Genomic DNA, 25,966 nt, shown 5'->3' on the forward strand with positions numbered 1-25,966 from the left:
AAGCATTCGAATGTGTTTTAGTCTCAGAATAAATAGTGGGCTAGTTATGCTTTTCTGCATATGACTTAGAATATTCAGACATTATTCTAAAAGGTATAATTTACATTAGTTTCATTAGGCATTTTATCCGTAGTTAGGAATGATGTTTGTGATTGTTCAGACTAAATTGTCTGAGCTATTGGATTTATGTGAGTGCATTATACTGACATATCTTTATTAAATCACATCCACGCAGAAAGTATGCTAATTTTCATACCCTATTCACTTTTTTAAAACTCATGAACATTTAAATTCATTTATATTTATGATGAAGGCTGATACGATATTATTAATCCTTCAAAGTGTAACTTTTCTTCAAAATATAAATTCTGCCAACATCTGATAAGAACAACGATATACAAATCAGGCAAAGTAAACAAATAATGTCTTACCTCGTCTCACAAGGCAACCAGTCGCTATCAGCTCAGACTGCAAGACTCGAGGCTCATTATCGATAAGTACAACATCATACTGCCCCATGTCGCCGTAACGATAAAAGCCAGAGTGTCTAGTCTTGTCCCATTCTACCTTTACCTCTGGGGAAAAAAAGAAGTCAATCATTTGATGCAATTAAGCACCTAATTATAACGTACTGAACGTCACTAGGAAACATTGCCTACAACTACTCTGCATCTCATAAGAGATTCATTTCACGCCTTTTTTATATTCAACCATATATTTTTATATAATGCAATCAAAGTTATGCATATTACTCTATGATTTCATGCTAGCAACATTAATATAAATAGGTGGAAATTAAAATTATATGTCACTTCAAAACCATGATGAAACCTCTTGATCTGCGTCTACATTGTATTGTTCGTAATTCATCTTACGTATTTCTGTTTTAGAAGCAACATGACAAAATATATTATGTACTGTCTACTGGCACATTAGGAGACTCAGCATGCTCACATGTCACATCGAGAGAACCAGCTTTATTTCCCAAAGACATGTATTCGCTAACCTAATATAATAACATTCTTAACTGCATTATAAAAAATGCACTATATTATGCCATCATATATCCAATGTTTGCTTCGTTGGCAAAACGAAAGCATTGGTCTTACAAAGATGTTCCTTTTGTTTCATGACTCAAAAAAGTCCATTAGAGTTCCAATTTGTGATGTAATCAAGATATAGAACAAACAGACGCACACACACACAGACACAAAGACACATACACAGACACACACACATATGACAAAATACACACATATGCAACAACACTCATTATGCTGGGGAAAAAATAATATTTTAACACAGTTTACCATGCCATTTGAGCATCCACAGCTCATTATATATATATATATATATATATATATATATATATATATATATATATATATATATATATATATAGAGAGAGAGAGAGAGAGAGAGAGAGAGAGAGAGAGAGAGAGAGAGAGAGAGCACACGAACATATTTTTATCACACAGTGGATGCAAATATGATTTCACATTCTTACGTTTTTGGTCTTTATGATGACCAACTATTGTTCCTGGTCCATCGTTATCCTGCAAGCCTTTGTCCCAGTCTGGGCCACGTCGGACCCTTGTACCCAGGGATGGTAATGAAACATCTGAGTCATCACGTTCATAGTGATCCTTGTCGATGTCAGCATCATTATCATCATCATCTTTAACATTTGATTCGAGAGCCTCACGGGCGATTTTCAATATCTCCTCCTAAAATGAAAACATTAATGACTGTGTTGCACTGATTTCATTGACGTCACAGGTCCAATACATCGAGCCAGTATATTTATAAATGATATTTCTTGTATCTTAGTAGGATATAGTATCGTTCTGAATTTCTCGCATTTTAAAGCCAATGAAAACAAGACAAGTGTATGGTTTGCCATGTGATAACTTCATATTATCGTAAAGCAGCAATGTTTCAAAATGAATTAGAGTATGATGCCAACGTTACTATAACATATGATGCAATTCTTGGATAATAATTCATAAACAAAACTATTAATTGTCATTTTCCTGTCTAAGCCAGGCCTAAAAGAAACTAAGTTCTTTTAATACATGTGTGGATAGAAGGTGATGGAGAAGATTTGTATGAATATTTTCATATTAGTTTTAGTAGTAGTAGTAATAGCAGTAGCAGCAGCAACATTAGTATGTTAGCTTATTTAAAACAGATACTTGATTTTGGTGTATCTGTAATAATCATATTCTTGGCAATATAGTATGTCTGAGCAAAGGTTAGATACATCAAGAAACGACAACCCAGTTTAAATTCAACTTGATGTACGCTTAAGAGTTTCTCATTGTTAAAATATCCAAGTTAGTATTAATAAACAATTATATATACAAATAGTTTCAACCATATCAAAGCAGCATCAATGTTCACATGCAATATCTTTGTTTTACCAGTTCGTGGTCTGAAGTATTAAGAATGGAGTCAAGTTTATTTTATTCGCAACTCAAGGATATTTTTAGTGAATGGTTCGTGAATCTTCTCCGATTAAATTCTACGGTCACACTTTGGACCACAGTGTATGTGGATTAACACATATGTTGTGTGCTTTGCAACTACAATCATTACAAATTGTACATATTTTCAAACTTCTTTGGATCATGCTAGTTGTTAAACAATGCTACCGGTTCGTCAAAAGACAGTAGCATTGCGTCTTAAATAGAATGTTAAATTTGACAGTCAACACATTTAAACATAAAATGGAATCCATAGGGCATAATGTAGCTTCCGATCCCACAAAATTCTGACATTGTCCTGCAGGTCCTCTGGCAGTAATAATTCCTGACAAGCATCACGCTTATAAAATTTTGACCAAACTTGCTCTACGGTGAGACGAAATAACACGAACTTACACAGCCCACAAACAACTTTAAAATGACATTGCACAGCGAGTACTTCCTTAGAAAATAATTATCCTCAATCACAGGTCATCACAGCCCTGGCCTGTTCGACCTATATTCAAGTCAAGGGGATATATTTTCGTCCCATCGCTTGAAATTAGTGTTGAAGTCATTTAAATTATGATAACACATGAGAATGCCCCCAAACTCAAGTTAGATTGATATGCAACTGATTTTGAAAGAGAATTCAAGATTATACTGTAAATTTTTTCTTTTTATTTCTAGATGCTATGCAATGGCATGCTTCCTTTCATTTTTACCATAACTGGTAACAATGTTGGAAGCGAATCACATAATCGTCCTGGAGGCCCTGTGAGTGGGGACATGAAAGATATGCGCCGTTTAAGTCCACGCTGCTGTCATTGTGTACTTCATGGATTGTATTCAAAATGCGATAAAGTGTTTCCAATAGGAACCAAGAGGCATGAATGAATTGAATGAGGGCGCTTAGGTCTATGACCAGACGTAGAGTGACGTTTGCCTTTAGGACCAAATCTGGAACTAACGATATGACCCTCATTGTGCTATATCCGCTTTGGTATGCGATAAATGTGGCTTTTGCTGGCTGGATCCTCGATTGGTAGATTTTGAGGGGTTCATATCCTATGAGTGGCACTAGAGTCGCTTTGTTGATTTCCAGTACTATCCTAGAATCGGCGCTGTGTCTATGGTTACGTGGGAATTGGTCTCCTGGGTTGCTTGTATGCGGACTTCAATCTGGCCATTAAACAGAAGGTTAGAGGATAAAAGTTGTCTTCTTAGCTTTGACTTATGGTGGTCCGTGATGAACATGCAGGACAAGAGCACTGAGGCGCGTTATGCCAATTTTAAATTTCTAGCTCCTGTTACGGCATTGAACAACATGTGTTCAGAAGTTCTATTCAGTACTCGATACATTCTTGAAATAGACTCCCATGCATGCCCTGATGTGTTCGATGTTGGCGAAGATAACTTATGTTCCGCCTGTTGGAAGATAACCATATACACCCAAGTCCAACAAAAACGCTACGGAAAGGATATTGCGCACTAACTACCGAGTGTCATCAAAGGCCAACAGGTCCATATGAATGCAATGTGGCTTTGTCATCCAAAAAAGTGGCGATATCACTGCTTGGGTTTTCAAATGAAAGACTGGCGTCGCAAAGGTAGATCAGCAGACGAACAGATAACGAGGACGGGTCAGAATGTCTGTAACTCTTCTCCACTTTGCACGTAATTCAAATCGGACTCCGTAGTAACATCAGCAGGTTACGGAGCTCTGTTCCAGGTTGTTTACATGGTAGGAGGAGGAGGGCAAACCTCCGTGCCTCAGAGGGGAAAACATCCTCAATGGGTGCTCTGAAGCCTGAATCTTCCTGTGTCATTGGATACTGTAGAATAGATGACAGCACTGGAGAACAAACAACATCACCTTGGCTGCATGAGCTAAGGTCCCCTGTAATGCTTGAGACTAAACTTGCGAAGAGTGACGGGGTCTGTCTCTCACAAAACTCATAGAACTCCCTGAATTAAAATCCGTGACATCGAGACAGTAACTGAATAAAGCGTCTCAACGCGTGGCAAAGTGTAGAAAATTTTGAAATGAGGAATTATTCGTGACATAGTGCCGAATGAGTGTCTTGAGGAGCTATGAGGTTTAAATGGATCCCTGTAGATGTCTGCAAACGTAGGGTTCGACGTACTGACAGCTTTGCTGTTATTGATTGTGCCCATATATTGATGTTTTGGCCCTCCATGGTCCCTGAGCTGGTCGCAATGGAAATAGGTCATATGTGGTTGATGTGTAAGTCGATTTATCTTTCTTTTCACACTGAGAAAAGGTCAGCATGAGGACTGCTGACGTCTTCACCCTAAGTTGTTTGTATATGTTTTGGGGGGTGAGGTTTGTGCTTTGCCCACAGATCAAATCTGTAAGACAAATAGAGCAAAACGTATAAAATAGTGGACCTGTATGTCTTTTAGAACATATTGTCCGTGAAGAGCTAAATCTTAAAAGGTTGACCCAGAAATTTAAAACAGACAGGCTAAAAAGGCAATGAATCATGCAGGCAAAATATAATACAATGCCATCTGAAAGGTCTGTATTGAGGAGATATATACACCAAAGGGCATGCACAAGTGATGATTAAATACAGTGTGGGTGCAGAGCTATAACAAATGATGGTTCCTTGGAAAATAGTGATAGAAGACGATCTCAATTACACTGCTACCTGTGGCGAAGGTCAAGGACGGCATGTACAGTGGAATCATTGAAGCAGTTCATTCAAGGATGCCGTGGTGAAGAAAACGCACATGTATGTACCAGAAATTACGGAAATAGTCATAAATAAGGAATTTCTTAAGGGCATAAAGACATGCACAGTTACGAATATTGCAACCCGAACCTTGTGAAATCGCATTGGCTACCGATGCGAGTGACTAAGCGCTCTTTACATATGATATAATGATTATGCAGATAAACATCACTCAAGTGTCGCCTATAGAAACATCAAAGACCAGGATGCGACTAAGTAAATCGTGTATATAAAGCTGAGCGGAAGCAATGCATAAATGTTCACAAGTGTCTACATTACACACCACAGAGCGTTCACATCAAAGGGACTAGAGGCACAGTTAAAGTAGGTGTAACAATGTCCATCAAAAGGTAATTATCTGTAGGAGAAACGGCCCACAGACCGCCTGTACAAGCAAAATACACTGATGGTGACGCCTTGTTCGTAATGGAATTGCACATAAATTAAGAGGTTTTATAAGCGCTAGAAACTTACACGTACAAAATAATTATACCACCAACTGAATGTGAAGTCCCTTAGGCTCCTGCATAATAACCTAAGTGTGTGACGACGACACAGTATTAGCAAATTTTAAAGGCAGAACTTTCGGGAACAGGATCCTATAAATTTGGAAATATACATAGAGTATAATTTCATTAGAAGTACAAAACCGCCTCGAACTTTTACCGTTATATCTTCCATGTACATTCTCACTTATGCGAGGTCTCTCGTGACAAGAATGTGATTCTTGGGACGACCAGAAGTAGTAACCGAAAAGTCCTTAGCCTTTGCGACCAGGTTTAGAAATAAGGTAAAATTCATTGTACAAGGCCCCACATAGGTCGGCAGACAATGTTTAGTTCACTTTAGCTAAAGGTAGTGTCTGGGTGGGATGGATTTGTAAAATAGTAGTAGTACTCCTAAGGTATTATTATATGGTGACGTATTTAATGATGAACCTGTAGATGTTCATTAATCGACTGAAGTCTTAAATCAATATAAGTTTGTAATCGCTTCACCATTATATATAACTGCATTAAAGTTTCCGAACTTGTTCAGGCTAGATCATATATTGAAGTTGTGACGTAGACCTGTTCACCATTATCCAGTCGTAATCCATTTAACTCGAAGAATATACCAATTACTACGACTTGAAACAAAATCGCTATATCGAAGCTCAGCTATATGCTGAGGTCAAGCAGAGGCCTTCTCTCCGCAAAAGTATCTATAGTGCCCAATCTCCAGGACCAGAGAGCTCCTCCTGCCTATGTGCTTTAACTGACAAAGTGAGCAGCTCGTCTGAATTGAACTGTTTCCTATTGATCCTCAGGTATATGTGTACGCCCCATACATTTTTCCTCCGAGATACTAACTAAATGGAGGATGGATAGAATATCAGCATACTATAAGGTAAGGGCATTAAGTTCATTCTTCTTTGGCGAGTCTGATAAATGTTTATGGTAACCGAAAACAGTATCTCGAATGCATTTGGTGGCTGAATGTAATTCCCAACATCCTGGTCTGAATAGTGGAAAGATATTTCAAAGGTTAAACCTGCGTCGCTTGAGGAGTTTTCCCCAACGCCATCTTCCCGCTCAGTTTCAAACTGTTCAGGACTATTTTCATCATACCACAGACATACCTATCTAAAACTGGTGTTGTTGAGAAACGCCTGCCTGCTTTTCATTATAGTGTTCGCCCCTCCCACATAAACCCACCGCAAAGAGCTCCCAGTGCCTAACAACAACGTTGCTACTCCATGAATCCAAGTGGGCTAAATTGTACACCCATCTGATGTTATACTACCATGATCAATCTCCTCCCACTTCCACCTTTCCATTTAAATCTCACGTGTCTGGAAAAATCGATATTGCTCCATGAAGAAACAAATGTAATGCAATGTTAGCCAAAGCGGTATTTTATACTTTCTTTCAATCAGAAACGGAGATTCTATCTCTCAAGACCATCAGCCATCAAACAGAATAGAACTTATTATATATACACGTCCATCATATATTATCAGATAAGCGGGATATTTGAGCAACCAATGGTTGACACATGCATGAGCAGATGAATTAGAACACTTTCTATACTTGAGCTTGACTTGTACATGGCATTCAGGATTATGTGTGTGTGTGTGTGTGTGTGTGAGTGAGTGAGTGCGAGTATTCCTATTTATACGGGAAAAGTAAGGCAAAGAGGGATATAATTATCAAGGGAAAAATCATTTCTTTGGAAAAACAAATTAGACAAATTATTATTACAGACTACACCGGAACTGATGTTCGGTAGTATAGTAAGAACCGCATTTATAAGAATAAAGGTCGCTGATTGCATGAAAAAATAGGTATCTGGAAAAATTACGGTATTTGTTTCAGATGGAATATTTGTATGGGTACATTCTAAGCAGCAATAGACTTGAGCCTAAATCCATTTTCATTTTGTGGTTGTCCCGCACTGAAATTGTTGGATGTAAACTGAGATATCTTGACAGGACGGATTTATATAGTCGACATTTAGATGGTTAAATATATCATAAAGGAGGCGAGTTGTATGTTACATCCATCATTTGAAAATGCTATCTTAGGTCAAGTACAAGAAAGTAAGCGTATTATATGCGTCACCCATGAATATTTAGGAATGAGGTCAACATATTAATAGCACTGATTTTGGGAACTGAGTTAGCTGATTGTGCCACGTTTGTTGACCAAAGTGCAAGCTATTTATCAAGCTTGATAAAGGTAGATAGCGTAGATCTCGAGTTCTGGGAAGAAACAAAGTAGATGGTAAATGGTCACACGTATTATGTATTAATAGAAACAATTCCACTGGGCTAGAACGGTTGATTCAGCCATTTATGACCATAGTCTCTTTGTGGCTATGTGTGTCATATGCCTGAGAAGATACCTGTTCTTCTGCCGGGGAAGATGCTATCAGCAAGTTGGATTTCATCTGGAACGAAACACACAAGAAAGACTTTTATTTTTATAAGAAATTTGTGTAACAAAAAACTCTAAGGATAGGATGCTTAGAGTATATAAATCTATTAATGTTTCATATATTACGGCCATCTTATCGGGCCTGGTAAACATCGAACTTTATTTCTCGCTTAAAACATAAACTATATATAAAGGAAAATAAGGATTAAACTGTAGTATGTAAAATGTAACGTGGTTTCATATGTAGCATACTATTATGTCAGATACTAGAAGTAAAAGGGTTGAACAAAACCACATTCTTGATTTAGATTGTAATAAAAACGTCAGAAAGGTACAACTATTTAAATCACTGATCATGAAACTTGTGTACCTTCCCATTCCTGTATCATATTTGTACCGTCCCATTCCTGTATCATATTGTACTTTTCCATTCCTGTCTTATTTGTACATTTCCATTTATGTATCATAGTTGTACCTTTCCATTTCTGTACCCTATTTGTACCTTCCCATTCCTGTATCATAGTTGTAACTTCCCATTCCTGTATCATAATTGTACCTTCCCATTCCTGTATCACATTTGTACCTTCCCATTCCTGTATCATAGTTGAACCTTCTCATTCCCGTACCATAATTGTACCTTCCCATTCCTGTATCATATTTGTACCATCCCATGATTGTATCATATTGTGCCTATCCTTTCCTGTATCATATTTGAACCTTCCCATACCCGTATAATAGTTGTACTTTCCCATTCCTGTATCATAGTTGTACCTTCCCATTCCTGTATCATACCTGTACCTTCCCATTCCTGTATCATATTTGTACCTTTCCATTCCTGCATCATATTTGTACCTTTCCATTCCTGTATCATAGTTGTATCTTGTCATTCTTGTACATTATTGTACCTTCCCATTCCTGTATCATATTTGTACGCTCCCATTCCTGTATCATATTTGTACCTTTCCATTCCTGTATCATATTTGTACCTTCCCATTCATGTATCACATTTTTACCTGCTCATTCCTGTATCGTAGTTGTACCTTCCCATTCCTGTATCATATTTGTACCTTCCCATTCCTGTATCATATTTGTACCTTCCCTTTCCTGTATCATATTTTACATTTTCAGGGTGCTACTGAATATGAATTTATATTAACTGGCACCCCCATCCATGTTGAGATCTCAGTCAGTACATACCGCATCCTCCAGTGAGAGTTCTATATCATAAGACCTGCTAATGTCATTCAGTTGTTGCCAAGATTTTATAACATGACCAGCTCGAAACTGCAATTAAAGAATTCGTCCCTCCAATATATGACAAAATACGACATAAATAAACATTAAATCACTGAATGACAACCTACGTGTTATGCCGGTCAGTTATCTAAAACAGCTTTAAAGAAGAACACAAAAATGGTCGATCATGCTTATTTAGTACAAGACATTAGATGAGTTGTTTTAATAAAGGGTCAAAGTTATATGTTGATGATGCCATGATCAATATAGAGAATTTAATTAACCATGACGTAAATTTCACTTAAATAAAAGTAATAAAACGTTGATCCTACTTGATTCTTTTCTAATAACATATGCCAGGGAATGACACAAAAAGAGATTTTAATTGAAAAAAAAAGCAATTTGCTGATTTTCCTCTGCGCTAACATGGTAGATAAGTTGATGTTTGTTTACCGAAAGAGCTGATAAAACAAACAACATATCATAAACTTGCTCCACTGCAGTGCAAAACACAAGGGATCAGCTATGTACTCCCATTGATTTGTTAAAGTTCAGTACATTTTTCATAATCCTTGAGTAAAGTTATCTTAGGATATACGTAAATTTGAATAAGTAGCCATCAGAATGGAAAGGATCTCAACTCAAGATTTTTCATTCGAGGTTCATACATTTGACCAATTAATTGAAAAATTAACATGTGGTTGTTTACACGACAACGTTTTGCACGTGTACCATATTAACAGGCAATTGTTTCCTCACATTTGAAGAACACGTGGAGATTATATAACCCTGACCTTCTTAGCGTGTTTGCATAAAATCTTGCAAAATAATAGCGATTGATCTCTAAGCTGCGCAAAGCGGTCTTATAGTTTTGCATTTTCCTAAAGAAAAAGCTGGGATATGATGGTTTTACATAAAATGAAAGTTATTCCTAAGTTCTTGGTCTTAAGATTTCTGAGACTTATATCTCTACTGATCGCAGTGTTAGCTAATATCAGATAGTAGTTTTAGGACATCATTAGGTCACGACAAAAAGATATGATACCAGTTTTAATATGGAACATAGAGACATCCCAAACGTAATACCATGTATACTCTGACAAGAAAACAACATATAAATTCAGGCCGCAACCAACACTGACTTTTAGTCTATCCTGACAACTATTGAGATGTGGTAGCAGATAAAGTGTGATGTAACAAACCAAGAATTAGTAATGGTATGTCTAGTGATTTTGATATTTCAATTCAATTCAGTGCCTATAATTATGTAAATGAACTAAATTCTGCATATATATATATATATATATATATATATATATATATATATATATATATATATATATATATATATATATATATGTTCTAATTATTGCAACATTTCCTTTGGGGTGCTGCTGTGACGCTTACGGTATATAAGGTTCTTCTGGCCAGCATTCGTCCATCATTGTAGGAGTGAACCTTGCCATGGGATTGGGCTGAAATCTTCTCCAGGAATGGCTAAAAGATACGTGATTTAATCAGATATTGCACTGAGCCACATATATGTTAGCTGTAAACTAAATAGCATAATTAGAAATTACTCACATTGTCTAGGATTAAAATATTTAAGTCGGACAATGTGTCCATAGCCATGGTCATTTTGTGTTTTCATTTTAGGGTCTTGTCTCAGTAATTGAAATTAAAACAATAAACAACCATGATGTTACAAAATGCACTGCTTATTAAAAGCTGCTAAAGAATGTATAGCTGTACAGTGTGACTTCCAAGTATTAGACCTAGTTAGATCGCCAAACGTAGGGTACTGTTACACAAGGCACTTTAATAACCTTTAAAGTGTAACGGTTCCATAAAACACAAGATAACCAATCCTGAAAATTTAAATCAACAAATACAAAATCGCCAGCATAGCTTGCCTTCAACTAAACCGATTACTGCAAGAAATACATTCCTGAGAAGGAATTTGAATTATCCGACAATCAAAAGAATCAAACCAAACGATCATGTATGTTATCTGAATAAAATGTATACGATATTTCATCAGCAGTGTTGCCCACCAATGTTATTTTACTCTGTTATAACAAATGGGATGTTGCTGCGAAAAACTGCAGTTTCCATGTACCATGATAACTTAAGGATTGTAAATCATATTTTTAATGATATCTTATGATGATAAACAGTTCGGGTTTTCGAGCTATATATTTGTAAACATCAATTAATTATATATTAGTATGAACGGAAAAGTCAAATTCATTCGAAGTATTATCAACAAAATTGCAAAATGAACTTGATTGCCATAGAAGCTAATACGTTTAGTTATGCTTCGGAAACATCAGGATATCAGCCTGAAAGTTTGTGTCATAAACTTTCAACTAATGTTATAATTCGATGACGAATCTTACTTCTTCCTGAGATCACTGAAGAGTAAATGTAACGAAGTAAATATGGTGGCATTATTAGTAGCATGAACAAAGCGTGCAGAATTAACATAAGTGTAGGCAAACGGACAAACTAAAGTATACACTTCTACCGGCCTCGCTTAATATGTATCGCATAATCTATGAGTAAATAAAAAAATCATGACTTTCCTGCACGTAGTTTTAGGAGCTGTCGTTGTACTAGCATGATACAACCGTTCTGAAAACCTTTCCAAAATACAATACCCCTACTCCGCTTATATAGGTACAATATAACTGCTGTATTATTTAGAAACTTCCTTAAAACAGCTGTACTCACCACATTTGCATCTCCAACGGGTACACAATGTAGTCGAATCCTTTTAGATGAAATATTGGACACTGCTAATAAAACAACAACTTGCTCCTTGGAAAATAGAGAAAATATTACAAATGAAGTTTATAATTACCTATATTTATGCATTTCACTTTTTCCTGGCATACTTGTATCTTACATTTGCTGGTTAATTTGATAGGTTTGCATCGCTTTTCATTAGAATTATTGTTAAACCGATTCATTGTTGAACCGTAAATTGTCAAAGAAATACAAACTCGTGCCTGATCTTACTGGGGTGTATGTTTTACTCATAATGATTTCATTGCACGTTTTATGTGTGTGTTTGTGTGTGTGTGCCTTTGTGTGTGAAAAAGTGTCAGCAGGTGTGTGTGTATGCATGTCTGTGAGTGCATTGTGTGTGAATGTGTACCTTATACAGTATTTCGCATGAAACGACCTAGAGCACTAGTACAAGAAGCCTTCAAACGATCGATGTATGTATATATATATATATACAGATAGCAATACTCTCGCCATTGACACGATTCCAAAATAGTTGCTCAATTACAAAAATGGATTATATATTAAAAGAATAAAAGCTTGAACTAAATTTAAAAAAACGGTAACAGCTGAAATAAAATATATTGTACACGGATATATTTCCATGAAGTAGACTTTATTATCCTTTTATCTATGTATTTGCCGTATGATAATTGAAACAAAAAAGGCATTTATGCACGTAAGATAAGCATTTCTATCTAACGTGGAATAGCATAGTAATGATCTGAATTTATTTACATAGTATTCTAATTTAAGAGTGAAACCTTTTTTAGAATGGAAATGAATTAAAACGGAAATTATGAAGAAACTACTAAATTTTGAATGCCGCAGAACGATGAATAAATCAGTTTAATTTATGAACTTCCCATAAATCTGAAACACAGAACATTTTATGATGCATTCCTGATGTGAAATCATGGATGACATGTAACAAGCTGCAGATGAATGATGCTAAAACTGAGGCCATTCTGATTACAAGACAAAGAGTTTTTCATTCACATGCTTTACCTCAAACAATAAATATCAGCAACACCAACATTAAATTCATAGAATCAGTACGAAACCTAGGTGTTACTCTGGACTGTACTCTCACATTGCACCAACATGTCATGAACATATGCAAAGCTGCATATCTTGAGCTGAGACGCACCAGCTCCATTCGCAAATATATTTCAGTTGATGCCACCAAAACACTTGTGTGTTCATTAGTACTTTCAAGACTGGACTATTGAAACTCAGTTATGTCTGGTTCATCTCAATATCTACTCAATAAACTTCAAACAGTTCAAAACAGCTGCTTGGATCATACTTAGAGTACCAGGAGCAGAGCAAACCTCCCAGCTACTCTATACCATACACTGGCTATCCATTTGATCCAGAAACAAACACAAAATTTGTTCTATGTGCTACGTTTCACTGTCGGACTCTAGTCCAACATACCTGACCCATGTGTACACACCAGCAAGATACTTAAGCTCCTCTTCTGACAATCGTATACTCATTAGTCCCTCTATGAAAACAAAGTCATATGGACAACGTTCTTTTGCATACCAGGGCCCAGCAACGTGGAATGAATTGCCCCTCTGAACTGACACAAATACACAGTCATCCCATTCAAGAGTGCTCTCAAAACTCACTTATTTCGACTGCAAGAACAAACTTAAAGACCTAATAATGTTTCTTACCTTAAATATTCTCAGCATGTTTTTTTAATGTTTTCTAATTTCATGGTGTTTGTTTTTGTAATCATATCATTATATATGTTTTTATCTTATGGATGTTGTCTAATGTTGTATAGTGCTTAGATCTTCTAAATATTAGGCGCTATACAAAGTCCTCATTATTATTATTATTATTATTATTATTATTATTATTATTATTTATCTGAACTCCAGATGCTTTCACCATTGGCTCTGAATGGCAAACGTCGGGGCCAGAGACGACGAGAGAATTTGTTGGGTGGCCATCTGTGATGAGTATAATCCGTGGCGGAATTTTTATCTCATTGCAACTGGGACTTGTTATATCTGGAAAATAGTTAATATCAATTTTTAATATACTGCCATACATTTTCTTCCTTCAAACACAATTCAGTCCATTTTGTATTTTCTCTCTATCGATGCATACCCCCTCCACGCAATTAGATTCAAACTATTAATCCAGACCATACACAGAACTAGAGATAAAGCGTTACCCTTCAAATTTAAGACATTCTTAAATTTAATATTATGAATAAAAATATTTAATTTCTTCCCAATAGTTTTGGCTGTACCACTTGCATTTTCTGGAAGAAAATTCATTTTGAATTGTAATGCCTGTCTTCAGCCTATGTGTTTATTTATACACTTTACGAAAATCATTTGGGCAAGTGACCGTTGGAATAACACATTAGTTGTACCTTTTATTTAAGCGTTCGAATACAACAATGGAAAGGGATAGTAATAAGCATTTTGAGCTGTTGAGGTTTAGATGTTGTCTTTTTACAATACCATATATTCAAATGTCTTAAGCAAAAACAGTCATATTATATAAATATTATAGGTTACTGCATTTGTGCCGGAAAATATGAAGGACTTTTTCGGATGGATATGCACCACGACCATGGGAGTGCAGTATATCCATCCGAATAAACAAGTTCATATTTCCCATACAAATGCAATAACCTTTTTATTATATGCTCATTTTCTTATTCTACCTGAGGCTTAATTATATAAACAAAAATACACTACAAGAAACAATGTAATTGAATTTATGATCTATTTCAAACTAAATACGTAAGCGCATATTCATCAGTACACAACAACATTATTAATGCGCATATAACTACACCCAGATAAATTTGAACTTAGTCGTGCGCTAGATATCACTTTCGAAAGTAAATGGCGTTTTGGTCCACTTACAATTGAAGTTTAGATTCATACTGTGAATAAATGTGCATTGCAACAACTTTCCCATTTAGTCTGGAATGAAGAGATTTTGGTAGTTTTGTCGATTCTACTAAATTTTGTGAGAATTACTGGATTTATCTGTGTCCATTCTACATGAAGTACATCTGATTTCAGTAGAGATGGAACAACGTGTTGACATCTGCAAGCTTGTTTCTGTTTTGTCATTAAATGTTTGAATCATAATGTGGGAAAATATGAAGTCTTTCAATTGTAATTATAAAAAAGACGCTATGAAATATAATGTTTATTTGATTTTGAATGCAGTAAAAAGGATGTAATTGCACATGGAATGTAGTCGAAATTACAGTACAATTTGGAAATGGTTAATCAAGCTATAGAACACATGACAAGGAATCTGCAGAACTAAGAAGTACATTATGAGGAAATTGATAATGTAAAACTCTAAGTACATTTTTGCCATTCTTATTACCAACTAAGAAAGACACATTTATGCCTTCTCACTTGCATGTTATCTGTAGGGTCCCAACAATTGTTTTACCTGTCTGGCGTTTATAGTTTGTTAAAAATTGTATCAAAAACCTTAACGCTGAATATTGCAAAGCAGCTGGTATGTGGCAATCCACGAAACATCTGTTTTAGTTCATTCGGAAACAAAGTGAATCAACGAAAATGTAAAGCGTCTACTACATGAGTGAGCATGATTTGTTTGCAAAGTAGTTAATAATACACTATTAGGCACACGTGTCGTGGACGTCAATGAAATATAGAGGTTTGCAATATCGTAAAATATTGCATGATTCTGACAATCTAAAATTAACGGAGACAAAAATGAGCATATAATGAATCAAGAAACAAGGATCAATCATTATCAAGTTCGATAACTGTCTGTTAGACTTCTATTTATTTCCTTTCGCAATCTAAAGCAACGTTGCATAGTACAAAGTTATGCATTTGCATGGTTTTGGATTCCATACAGTTGAATATGATTTCTCTAAGACAGTTGAATATGTACTTTTACAAGTGAACTAATTCAATCTTTTTCGAATGGAGGTAATAATATTCATATTTGCAAGTGAGACAGGTGCCGTTGTATTAGCGGCTTCTGTGTATGTATTTATTTATTTCGCATTAATTTTGTTTTTGTATTTTAAGTCATTGTGCCTCCATTATTGACAATGCCATAAAACCATTAAACGTTGTTTTGTGCTCCCCAGTCAATCAAGGCTTTTAAATTGATCAGTGGTTGACTGTTTCATTTCTAGGCAAATTATCACCGAAGTTCAATATTATTTCAGGAGAAGTCAAACTTTCGGATACACGGGGAGCATATTTAATTGTCATTTATGTTCTGAAACAAAATGTGAGTCAGGTATGCTGCCGTTCGTTAGTAACTTAACTCTTTTCTCTTGCTTCTGCTTATATAAGCCATGGTCTCAACATACACCGTTTGACTGAACGCCGAACACACTACAGCGGATCTGTGTTGGCAAATAATGTTGTATGTAATATCACTCAAAACAAAGCTGGTACAATTCTGTATACTGTTATATCACCAGAATATATACTGAATGCCATCGATTAGTGGAGAAAGAAAAAGGTAAAACATAAGGGAAATCAGCATAGCATATGTCTGGTGAAAAGTACTTAAACGACGTGTGACTGGAAATGGCTGGATAACGAAGGTAGAGTTAGTCGAGTCATGACAGGGTAGCCTCTTTATTTATACGTCATGACATTCGATATCCAATTCCTTTGATCCACTATTCACAGTTCTCACTAATGGAAAAGGAACTCGTAAAAGGGTACAAATATGTTGGAAATATGTAAATTCTTTACACTGTAACAATTATTTAGTTGAAAGATTGTATGCAAATAAACATATTCGTATCTTTCGAATGTTTATACCTGAAATTAGTGTTTGCAACAGACTACCAAACCTGCAAAAATTTTACTTTAGTTTCCCAGATTGAACTGAATTATCTTTACTTACTTGAGACTCCTGCTAAAGCCATTAGCAAACCACCAAACAAAGGAGACGGACCTCCGAGCCGTAACGCACCTTCACAAGAAAAGATATACTTAATATCATAACACATTATATCTTCAACTGTAACGTAAACATAATCATCCATAAACATGCTATAAGCAGTTCAGGAACTCGAATGATAAAACTGTCACTTTCTTTCAAAGGTTAAAGTTCATTACTATGGAAAGGTCAGTCTTGTTCTAACCATACGAATCTACTATATGATTTAGCGTTTTGCGAATCTCATTGTAATACTGACTACCAAAAATAAATTTTAAAGCAGAAAATTCCAATAAAAGTAGATGTTCATTAGAGGATATAAAGAGATTGTATAACAGCCCGTATAATTGCCTCTCATTCGATTATATTTAACTTAATGTGGAACTATCAAACAGTTTCTCTTAGATTAAATTTACATAAGAACACTAGAAATATCAAACAGTTTATCCTCGCCTACATTTAAATGAGAACACTAGATGTATTGCACTTATCATTTTAAGAAACATTCACTTGCAAAGTTAAAATTTATGCAGAAGTTTAAGAGATTAAAACAAAGACAGATATTTAAACTGACAACCAAACCAAATTTTAGGCAAGAATTTAAAGCATTCTCAGACATATTGTTTAAAACACACGAGTTAGCAAAACTCACGGTTTTCAATTACTTTTTAAAACAAAATAAAATGTGTAGTCCCTGGAAGAAACATAAGACCTTCTGACCAAAATGAATTTCCTTGAAGAAACATTCACTTGCAAAGTTAAAATTTATGCAGAAGTTTAAGAGATTAAAACAAAGACAGATATTTAAACTGACAACCAAACCAAATTTTAGGCCAGAATTTAAAGTATTTTCAGACATATTGTTTAAAACACACGAGTTAGCAAAACTCACGGTTTTCAATTACTTTTTAAAACAAAGTAAAATGTGTAGTCCCTGGAAGAAACAGAAGACCTTCTGACCAAAATGAATTTCCTTGAAGAAACATTCACTTGCAAAGTTAAAATTTATGCAGAAGTTTAAGAGATTAAAACAAAGACAGATGTTTAAACTGACAACCAAACCAAATTTTAGGCAAGAATTTAAAACATTCTCAGACATATTGTTTAAAACACACGAGTTAGCAAAACTCACGGTTTTCAATTACTTTTTAAAACAAAGTAAAATGTGTAGTCCCTGGAAGAAACAGAAGACCTTCTGACCAAAATGAATTTCCTTGAATATCTATTTCATCTAACCCGATTTACATAAGTGATATTATTGCTTCTGAATAAAACAGACCTGTTTACTAAGTTCTCTTGACCCTATGTATAGCTGTGGAAAATACAACATACTGAACTGGCACAATTACATGTGTTCCTGATATGTATTGAAAACCTCGGTTTGATAAAAACTCATTAATGTATATTTGTCTTATCTGGTTCACAACCAGAGTCAACACATGTTCATTCAAGATCAATATCAGAGTGCTTATCTTCAAAATGTAATATGGAGAGCATGGTAACTAAAAACTTTGGGAGAATTTATTTGCATATGAACAAAACACTGGACTACAATGTTGAATAAAATACAATAATCCTAGCAATTGTCATTGGCTAGGTTGATTCGTATTAGCCACTACAATTACTTACGGGTCAAAGCTGGTTTCAATAGTGCCGATATTTGTTCAATGGATCTGCATTCTCTTCATCAAGAAGCAAATGATAATATAAGCGGAATTTGGTGAAAACCCACAAGTTAATGTTTCCGATTCTTGCACGTGGAGTAGTGGTGGAAATATACTTAAGATGACCCCAAATGGGTACCATCCTGGTCTTCATTTTGTTCCAGAGCCAGCTTAATATTGTAATAATGCATAAGTGAAATAATGTGTCAGTTCGTTGAAATGAAGTTGCCATAACCGATTTTGAGAGTGAACATAAAGAAGCCATATATTTCCGTGTGTGCGTGTATGTGTGTGACATTTATCGTACTGAAACCATATGTCGATATGACCACCCCTTCAAGTGTTATAGCTCTGAATTGGTGAATATGATAACCATAATATAGATCTAGTCAGCGTTAGTTTGTCTTACGATCATCTACATATTATGGGAATGCTTATAACGAAAACCACATGTCAATAGCACCATAGCTTCAGAAAAAGTGGCGATTATAAAATGTTTAACACGGTGCTCAATTTGGATGCCAAACCAGTATCATTTTCATTAGCAATAAATAGACATCATCAAAAGTATTTTAATAAAACTACATGTCGATGAGATCATCGGTTTATAAGTAGTAGCAATAACATATGTTTAAGTTTCCTACCATGATATTGTATATCAAATTGGCACATGTGTCATTAAGAACACATAAGGCATCATAGGAGGGCCAATGGTGGTGCCATTGGCGTTTATCGAAGAGTACCATTGAAAATATAGTCAATATCGACAGCACAACATCCATGTCGGATGTCACATCGAAACAATTTTCATTGATGGTCAAACAAAAATCGTAATAAGTCCTCCATTACGAACCACTAGTCGATATCGCCATCAATTCAGGAAGAGTAGTGATTAAAACCGTTTTCATGATCGCTGTCTTGGTAGCTATATTACATGTCGCATCGGCACTATTTTTGTTTATAACCAGCTAGACATCATACAATGTGCTTTTCTGAAAACTCACTATCGATACACACAGCCATACATAAATAATATAAATAAGACAAATTTTGCAATAATGGCTGTCAATGCACCACAGTTTTCATTTCAATCCAAGTAGACATTACATAATGTATATTTTAAATGACAACTCATTCTTAGCATCCTTTCTGGAAGAGTATTGATAGCATTTTAACTTATGTCTAACTAGACCATGAACTTGCTGAATGGCTCTAAATTCAGTAACAAAAATATTTAATCTTGCATACTTAAATAAATAATGTGACAATATACCTGTGAGCGCTCTGCACAAGATTTGTCATGGTATTTGACCGTGTATCTGAGATCTTGGACAGAAGATGACTGGATCTGAGACAATGTCGAAATATATTTGCGTGCTAAGTTTGATTAAATCTGTAATTAATGCCTGGTGAAATGGACACTTTTGAAATGGTATCATTGAATAGATTCTCTAGATATGTCCAGAAATATGCTTTGATGAATATTCATAAATGTATAATTCTTTATGACATTCACCATTACAGAAAGAAACATTACGCAAGATATTTAACCTTGAAATATATCTCAGAGCGGTGAAGCCGTGTTCATAAGGTTATTGAAGTACATAATGCAAATTATGACCTTTGACTAGCCTCAAAGTGAAGCAGGCTTGGCCTTAAAAACTCCTTCGTGGCCTGGATAAGTTGATGGTACATTGTGCACTTTATTATTCTGAACCAACTAAATATTGCAAAATATGTTTAATGACAAGCACTGGAAGGAGCGCATTGAAATATGATTTTCGGGACGCCCACTGTGGGGTGACGATGGGGGTAAGATGAGTACCTCTTTTATTTAAATCTTCTAACATTCCTCCATAGCGTTTCAGTGGAAAATCTACGTCGATACAACAATCCATTCATGAGAAGAAGCAGCAATAAAAGAATACAGCATCCATTTAGGAACTCTTGCAAGCCTCATTTCATAACAGAAACAATTATATATTGTAAAATGAATTTTGGGAAGAAAATATATTAGTATGAGTAGTATCAGTCACTGGGGATAAAAGGTTTTGACCTTAGACCTTTATGCTACCTATTTAAAATAACGTTCCAAAATGTAAAATATCAAAAGTTACACTAAAGAAATGTAAAGTGTTAAACCCTTTCAAACAAATGCAAACATTAGGTACTACATGATAAAGGATAAAAAGTAAAGATGAAATAAATTTTTAGTTTTAGTTGGTACATACAAAAAAGCTGCAGAAAACAATCCTTAAAATTTAAAACAAATTTAGTTGAAACCGCAGTATGTTTTTACTTCGGAGAAAATATTCCTGATAAGATATATGTTAGTGGCAACGACATGTCATGACCATCTGTTGAGAACAAGTAGATTGTGCATGATATTGGAGGACTAATTGGCGCCATTTTTTATTTAGACCAACTGCATAAAAAGTCCCTTTTGTGAATTTCCCATGTCGCTAACATCATTCCTTTAGCAAAAGAAGCTATAATAAACTTTTATAGACAGACAATTTGGTCGACCATCAGAGGCAGATATAAATGTAATTGCGTTATTTCTGGTAAGAACCAAATGAATATCACATATTTTGTTAAAATGAACACGCCGTATTCGTCACAATTTGTTAAGAAGAAATAACAAAGTACAGAATTTCAAGACGTGTTTTATTTTGGCAATATAAGTGGCGCCCATTTGTTTTTGGACCAACACCATCTATCTATCTATCTATCTACCTACCTATCTATCTATCTATATATCTATCTATCTATCTATCTATATATATATATATATATATATTTATATATATATATATATATATATATATATATATATATATATATATATATATATATATATATATATATATATATATATATATATATATATATATATATATATCTATATATATATATATATATATATATCTGTGTGTGTGTGTGTGTGTGTGTGTGTGTGTGTGTGTGTGTGTGTGTGTGTGTGTGTGTGTGTGTGTGTGTGTGTGTGTGTGTGTGTGTGTGTGTGTGTATCCGTGTGTGTGTGTATGTTGAATTTGGGCATGCACGTAGATAATGCAAAAGTTCTCTAGTTTTATCAGCCGTGTTATGACTGATTGTAGGACATGTTCTGTCAAAGCTACGTTTGTTATATGGTAGATAACTCTGTAACACTTTGAACAAGTAAGTTTCAATTTTTTCTATAGGACGCCAGAGCCAATTTCGATTGAATTTAGAAGGATATGGAGAAGTGCAAAAAATGTAATTCCTTGGACAATTGACAAATTGCAGGCAGGGTCTTGAGGTTTTAGGGCGGCTTGAAGTTAAAAACAACAATAGTCAAAACATTTAATACTTAGATACTAAAGTTTTGACTAATTTGTTCGCTTTCAGACCGATTTGAAACAAAATCATCAGAAATATGCTTTATCACATAGTCCTAAATTGTTATTTAGTCATTATGATGTTTTCAAATGTTACTAAATGCACCGAATTGTACTTCATTCGTTTAGGAAATAAATGGAAAAAATCCACTAGGTGATGTAGAATTACTCATGCCACATTTCCTTCTGAATTATTCAAGTATTAAAAAGCAGATGAGCTAAGTGCAGTCCTTTCATCCCGTCCCGTACCCTTTTATCCCTGATTTTATTAGTCAGTTCATTTTGTTTTATGAAAACTATGTATATCAATTATGAAATCTTGATGTAAAAAAAAACATACAAACACACTTTGCCACTGGCCTGATGCAGCTTTTAAATCTTAGACTATTGTTCAGACGAGAGAAAGATTTGTTTTATATGCAGAAAACATATTTTGTTACGTATAAGACATTCAATATTTAAACAAAACAAAACAAAACACTCTTTCAATTTCGATGATTATGATGCATTGAAAAGATATATGGCAACGCATTATATGAAAATTTACAAAATGAATTAATCAAAGCAGTACAGTGTATGTAACGTGAACATTTGATTAAGTTGTTGGAATTATATAATTTTACATTGGTGAATGACATCAATATATGTTTTGTATTTACTTTCAGATAAGAAAATTAACCCATGAATATTCATGACCAGATAGTGAAACTTTTAATTTGTAACAATATAACCGGGATGGGGTCAGATTATAACAAAGATTAATGATGGTAAAAAATACAATGTTTATTTATGAACTATTTAATGAAAAAGACTGATTTGTGAGCCAAAATAAATCCAGTTATTGGATATTTAACACAATATGCACGAATCTGCAATTTAAATGAAACGTGAACTCATATGCAATCGAAAACCTTAAATAGTAAAACAAAATACAATGATTAATGATTCAAAGTGATTCCACACAAACAACGGAAAAAAATGATTCACGTAAACATTGACAATTTCCATACGAAAATGATATAGTTCACTCTGATAGTGAAATATGACGAGTTTTACTCAAATAGTGAAATGTGATATGATACATGGGGACATATCACTTGCAGAGTCGAAAACAAATCCGAAAGGGCTTCCAAGCCCCAGTGCTATGTCGAATAGTTGAGGAGCCGCCACGAACGGTGTGTCCCTCCTGGTCTGCCTAAAAAGCAGTAAAATCTCAATTTCTGGAGACCCGTTGGTGCAGAAGCCTTGGCTCTTCACCACGTGAAGACCTTATCTTTTTCCGGGCCATCGTCACCCCCGACATTTGCTTCCAGATAATGGAATTTTTAATCCGACAAATAAAATAATAACTGTAGATAAATTTGAAATAATTTGTATAAACTTAAGTGTTCCACATAATTATGATGAGATATGTCTAGGAGACGAGAATCTACCAGCCGTTGCTACTCAGCAAGGATAAATTTAACAAACTAGTATATAAGATGTTTGTTTAATTAAAGTTGAAGAGTTTAGATTTTAAAGAGAAATGAGTACTAGACTGCATGTAATATATGCTTTAGATGATAACATAGGAAATATAGATTCTATAACGTAAACTGAATGTAATGTTTAACACACAAAAATGCTTAGTTGAACAAGAATATGATAAAATCATGCAATAGGATTCCGGGAAAATTGTGTCAGATTTAAAAGCTAAACTATGCAGTTGGCGTGGATGGCGTATGGTTGACACACAATATGGTGAAGAAAACTGATATTTACTAATTCAATATATTCATTAAATATCGAGATTAAATAATAAAACTAATGATGTTAATACAGACACAAATATAAATAATTTAAATATGAACGATGAACACAAACAACCAAGTGTTTATATTACTTTCTCTGTTCCAATATATCTATTTCGATTAATTCTTCATTTATAGTACTGACTGTTTGATGTTCGTTGTACTCTTTTTGGTAAATAGAAACAAACCTGTAGGTACAATTGCAAGGAACTGACAAAATAATTTAGTAATTAAAAATTATGATATTATCAGCTATTAAAGAAATGTTTCAGCTTTTGTCGAAGTTAGGCTATTGCACTTGGAGTTATTCCTGTCAATGCTGCTGATTTCGTAGCTCAATGAAGTAAATATTCAACAGCATTATTGCTGCTTGCACATTCACTCCCGTCTCTGCCGCCTCCACTGTAGTCTCTAGTAGACTACTTGGAGCTTATTGTTAATCCTTTACCAAAGTTTGCTATTGCTATACCACGATTTGTCATACCAATAGCTCAATAGCTGAAGAGACAGTAACAATTCTTACGTCATGTATCGTAAACAGTTGTTTTCACTTTGCACACTGTGAGAACCTGCGAAGTTTAACTCGAGGAGAAACCTATCAATCCATACCCCGTAGATAAATTGTCGGTAAACAAAAATCACGCTCCGATGGATCAAGCATGAATGATATTTCTCTGTTGATATCAATATGTATGAAAAACACAGACACAACCACCAAATATAGTAGATTAAATAAAATAAAGAGGCGGTTTATTGTCTCTAAGGTCTCTAAGCGGCTTAAAAGACAATTATGCTATTGTTTGGTCAATAAAAGCAGTAAATAAAACACCCATTTAAAATTCATTTCATTATTGAAATGAAAGAAACTGTTCGTTTGTATATAAAAAAAACACCTAAAGAAGCTACCATGTTATCCTATAATTGATTTATTAAACTGTAATTAATGTGTAGATTCACATATTTCATCATTATCACATCTGTTTATCTTTTCCTGCATTTATTTATTGTTTGTGTACATGTTTCTACATAAGTTCATTCAAATATATATTCATTCATTCATTCATTTATTCCTTTGTTATTATTAGACCTAAATATACATATATTTTAAGCCGATGTGTGCATTCATTTTCATTAAAACATTAACTTATAAGATACAGTCAGAATTGGATCATCAGTGGCTTTTAAAATGGTAATTTAGGAAAAAATAAATCTATTATTAAGCTTTTTTGTACAAAAATCTCTCTTTCTCACTCTCTCTCCAAGAGAACATGGTTATCCTTGCCAGGCATACCGAAGTATATTTCAACATTTAAAACGATTTAGGGATCTCTCTTGAAATTCTATTTTTTTAGATGTAAATCTCATTTAACACCAAAGATAATTTTTCTCGAAAAATGTTGCTCTTTTGTGGAGGTTGTCAAACACCTTTAGAAGGAGCTGCAACGGTTCGGGTAATCTCATTATATCATTTTCATCGTTTTTATATCTTTTTATTTTAAGGTAATGATAGGAAATGAATAGTTATTTGTGAGGATTCTATAACTCTAATGTAAGTTCTAGGGTATATTTCTTGATTACAATTTGTTACAAAAGGGACGAAGATTCTCTTTAAGTTATTGAAATGTTTTCTGTGGTTCTTGGAAAGACTTTAACAACAGCAATGTGGATGGACAACACGCCATGAACTAAACAATAAGGACACGCAGGAGAACCAACCGTCCAAATTGCCTAATGACAAATTGAGTTAAAAACAGTAACTTTTTTAAAACTCAGTTCACTTGAATATTTTGCGCATGGAATTTCATCGTTTGATATATCTTTCCTTGCATTATTTTCAGATTATTTCCTTGCCTTGAATTCAGATATTCCACCAAATATGATGGGATGATAAAAGCTTTCTGTACTCATTTTATACTGAATTAATGTTACGGATGACGTCGCGGGCGTATAAAATATAAAGTAGACAAGTAGAAGTAAACAAGAACTGGGAAAGGCATACCAGGTACTTGCTTTTTTAAGTGTTCAAAAC

At 34.5% G+C, this 25,966-nt stretch overlaps 1 protein-coding gene across 1 annotated transcript in view; it reads right to left on the bottom strand.

The window, feature by feature from the left end:
• Nucleotides 1-25,966, bottom strand: part of LOC149791324 (uncharacterized) — a 111,859-nt gene that overhangs the window by 43,510 nt on the left and 42,383 nt on the right. The window contains exons 6-13 of the mRNA XM_089971336.1: nt 17,068-17,136; nt 14,074-14,195; nt 12,112-12,198; nt 10,786-10,875; nt 9,340-9,426; nt 8,111-8,155; nt 1,508-1,727; nt 432-575 (exon numbers count right to left, since the gene is read on the bottom strand). Of these exons, the coding sequence (XP_089827462.1) occupies nt 432-575; nt 1,508-1,727; nt 8,111-8,155; nt 9,340-9,426; nt 10,786-10,875; nt 12,112-12,198; nt 14,074-14,195; nt 17,068-17,136 (864 nt within the window). The remainder of the gene's footprint in view (nt 1-431; nt 576-1,507; nt 1,728-8,110; nt 8,156-9,339; nt 9,427-10,785; nt 10,876-12,111; nt 12,199-14,073; nt 14,196-17,067; nt 17,137-25,966) is intronic.

The sequence above is a fragment of the Sinohyriopsis cumingii genome, chromosome 9, assembly GCF_028554795.1.
Source record: "Sinohyriopsis cumingii isolate HCF-2022 chromosome 9, ASM2855479v2, whole genome shotgun sequence".
Taxonomy (NCBI): Eukaryota; Metazoa; Mollusca; class Bivalvia; order Unionida; family Unionidae; genus Sinohyriopsis; species Sinohyriopsis cumingii.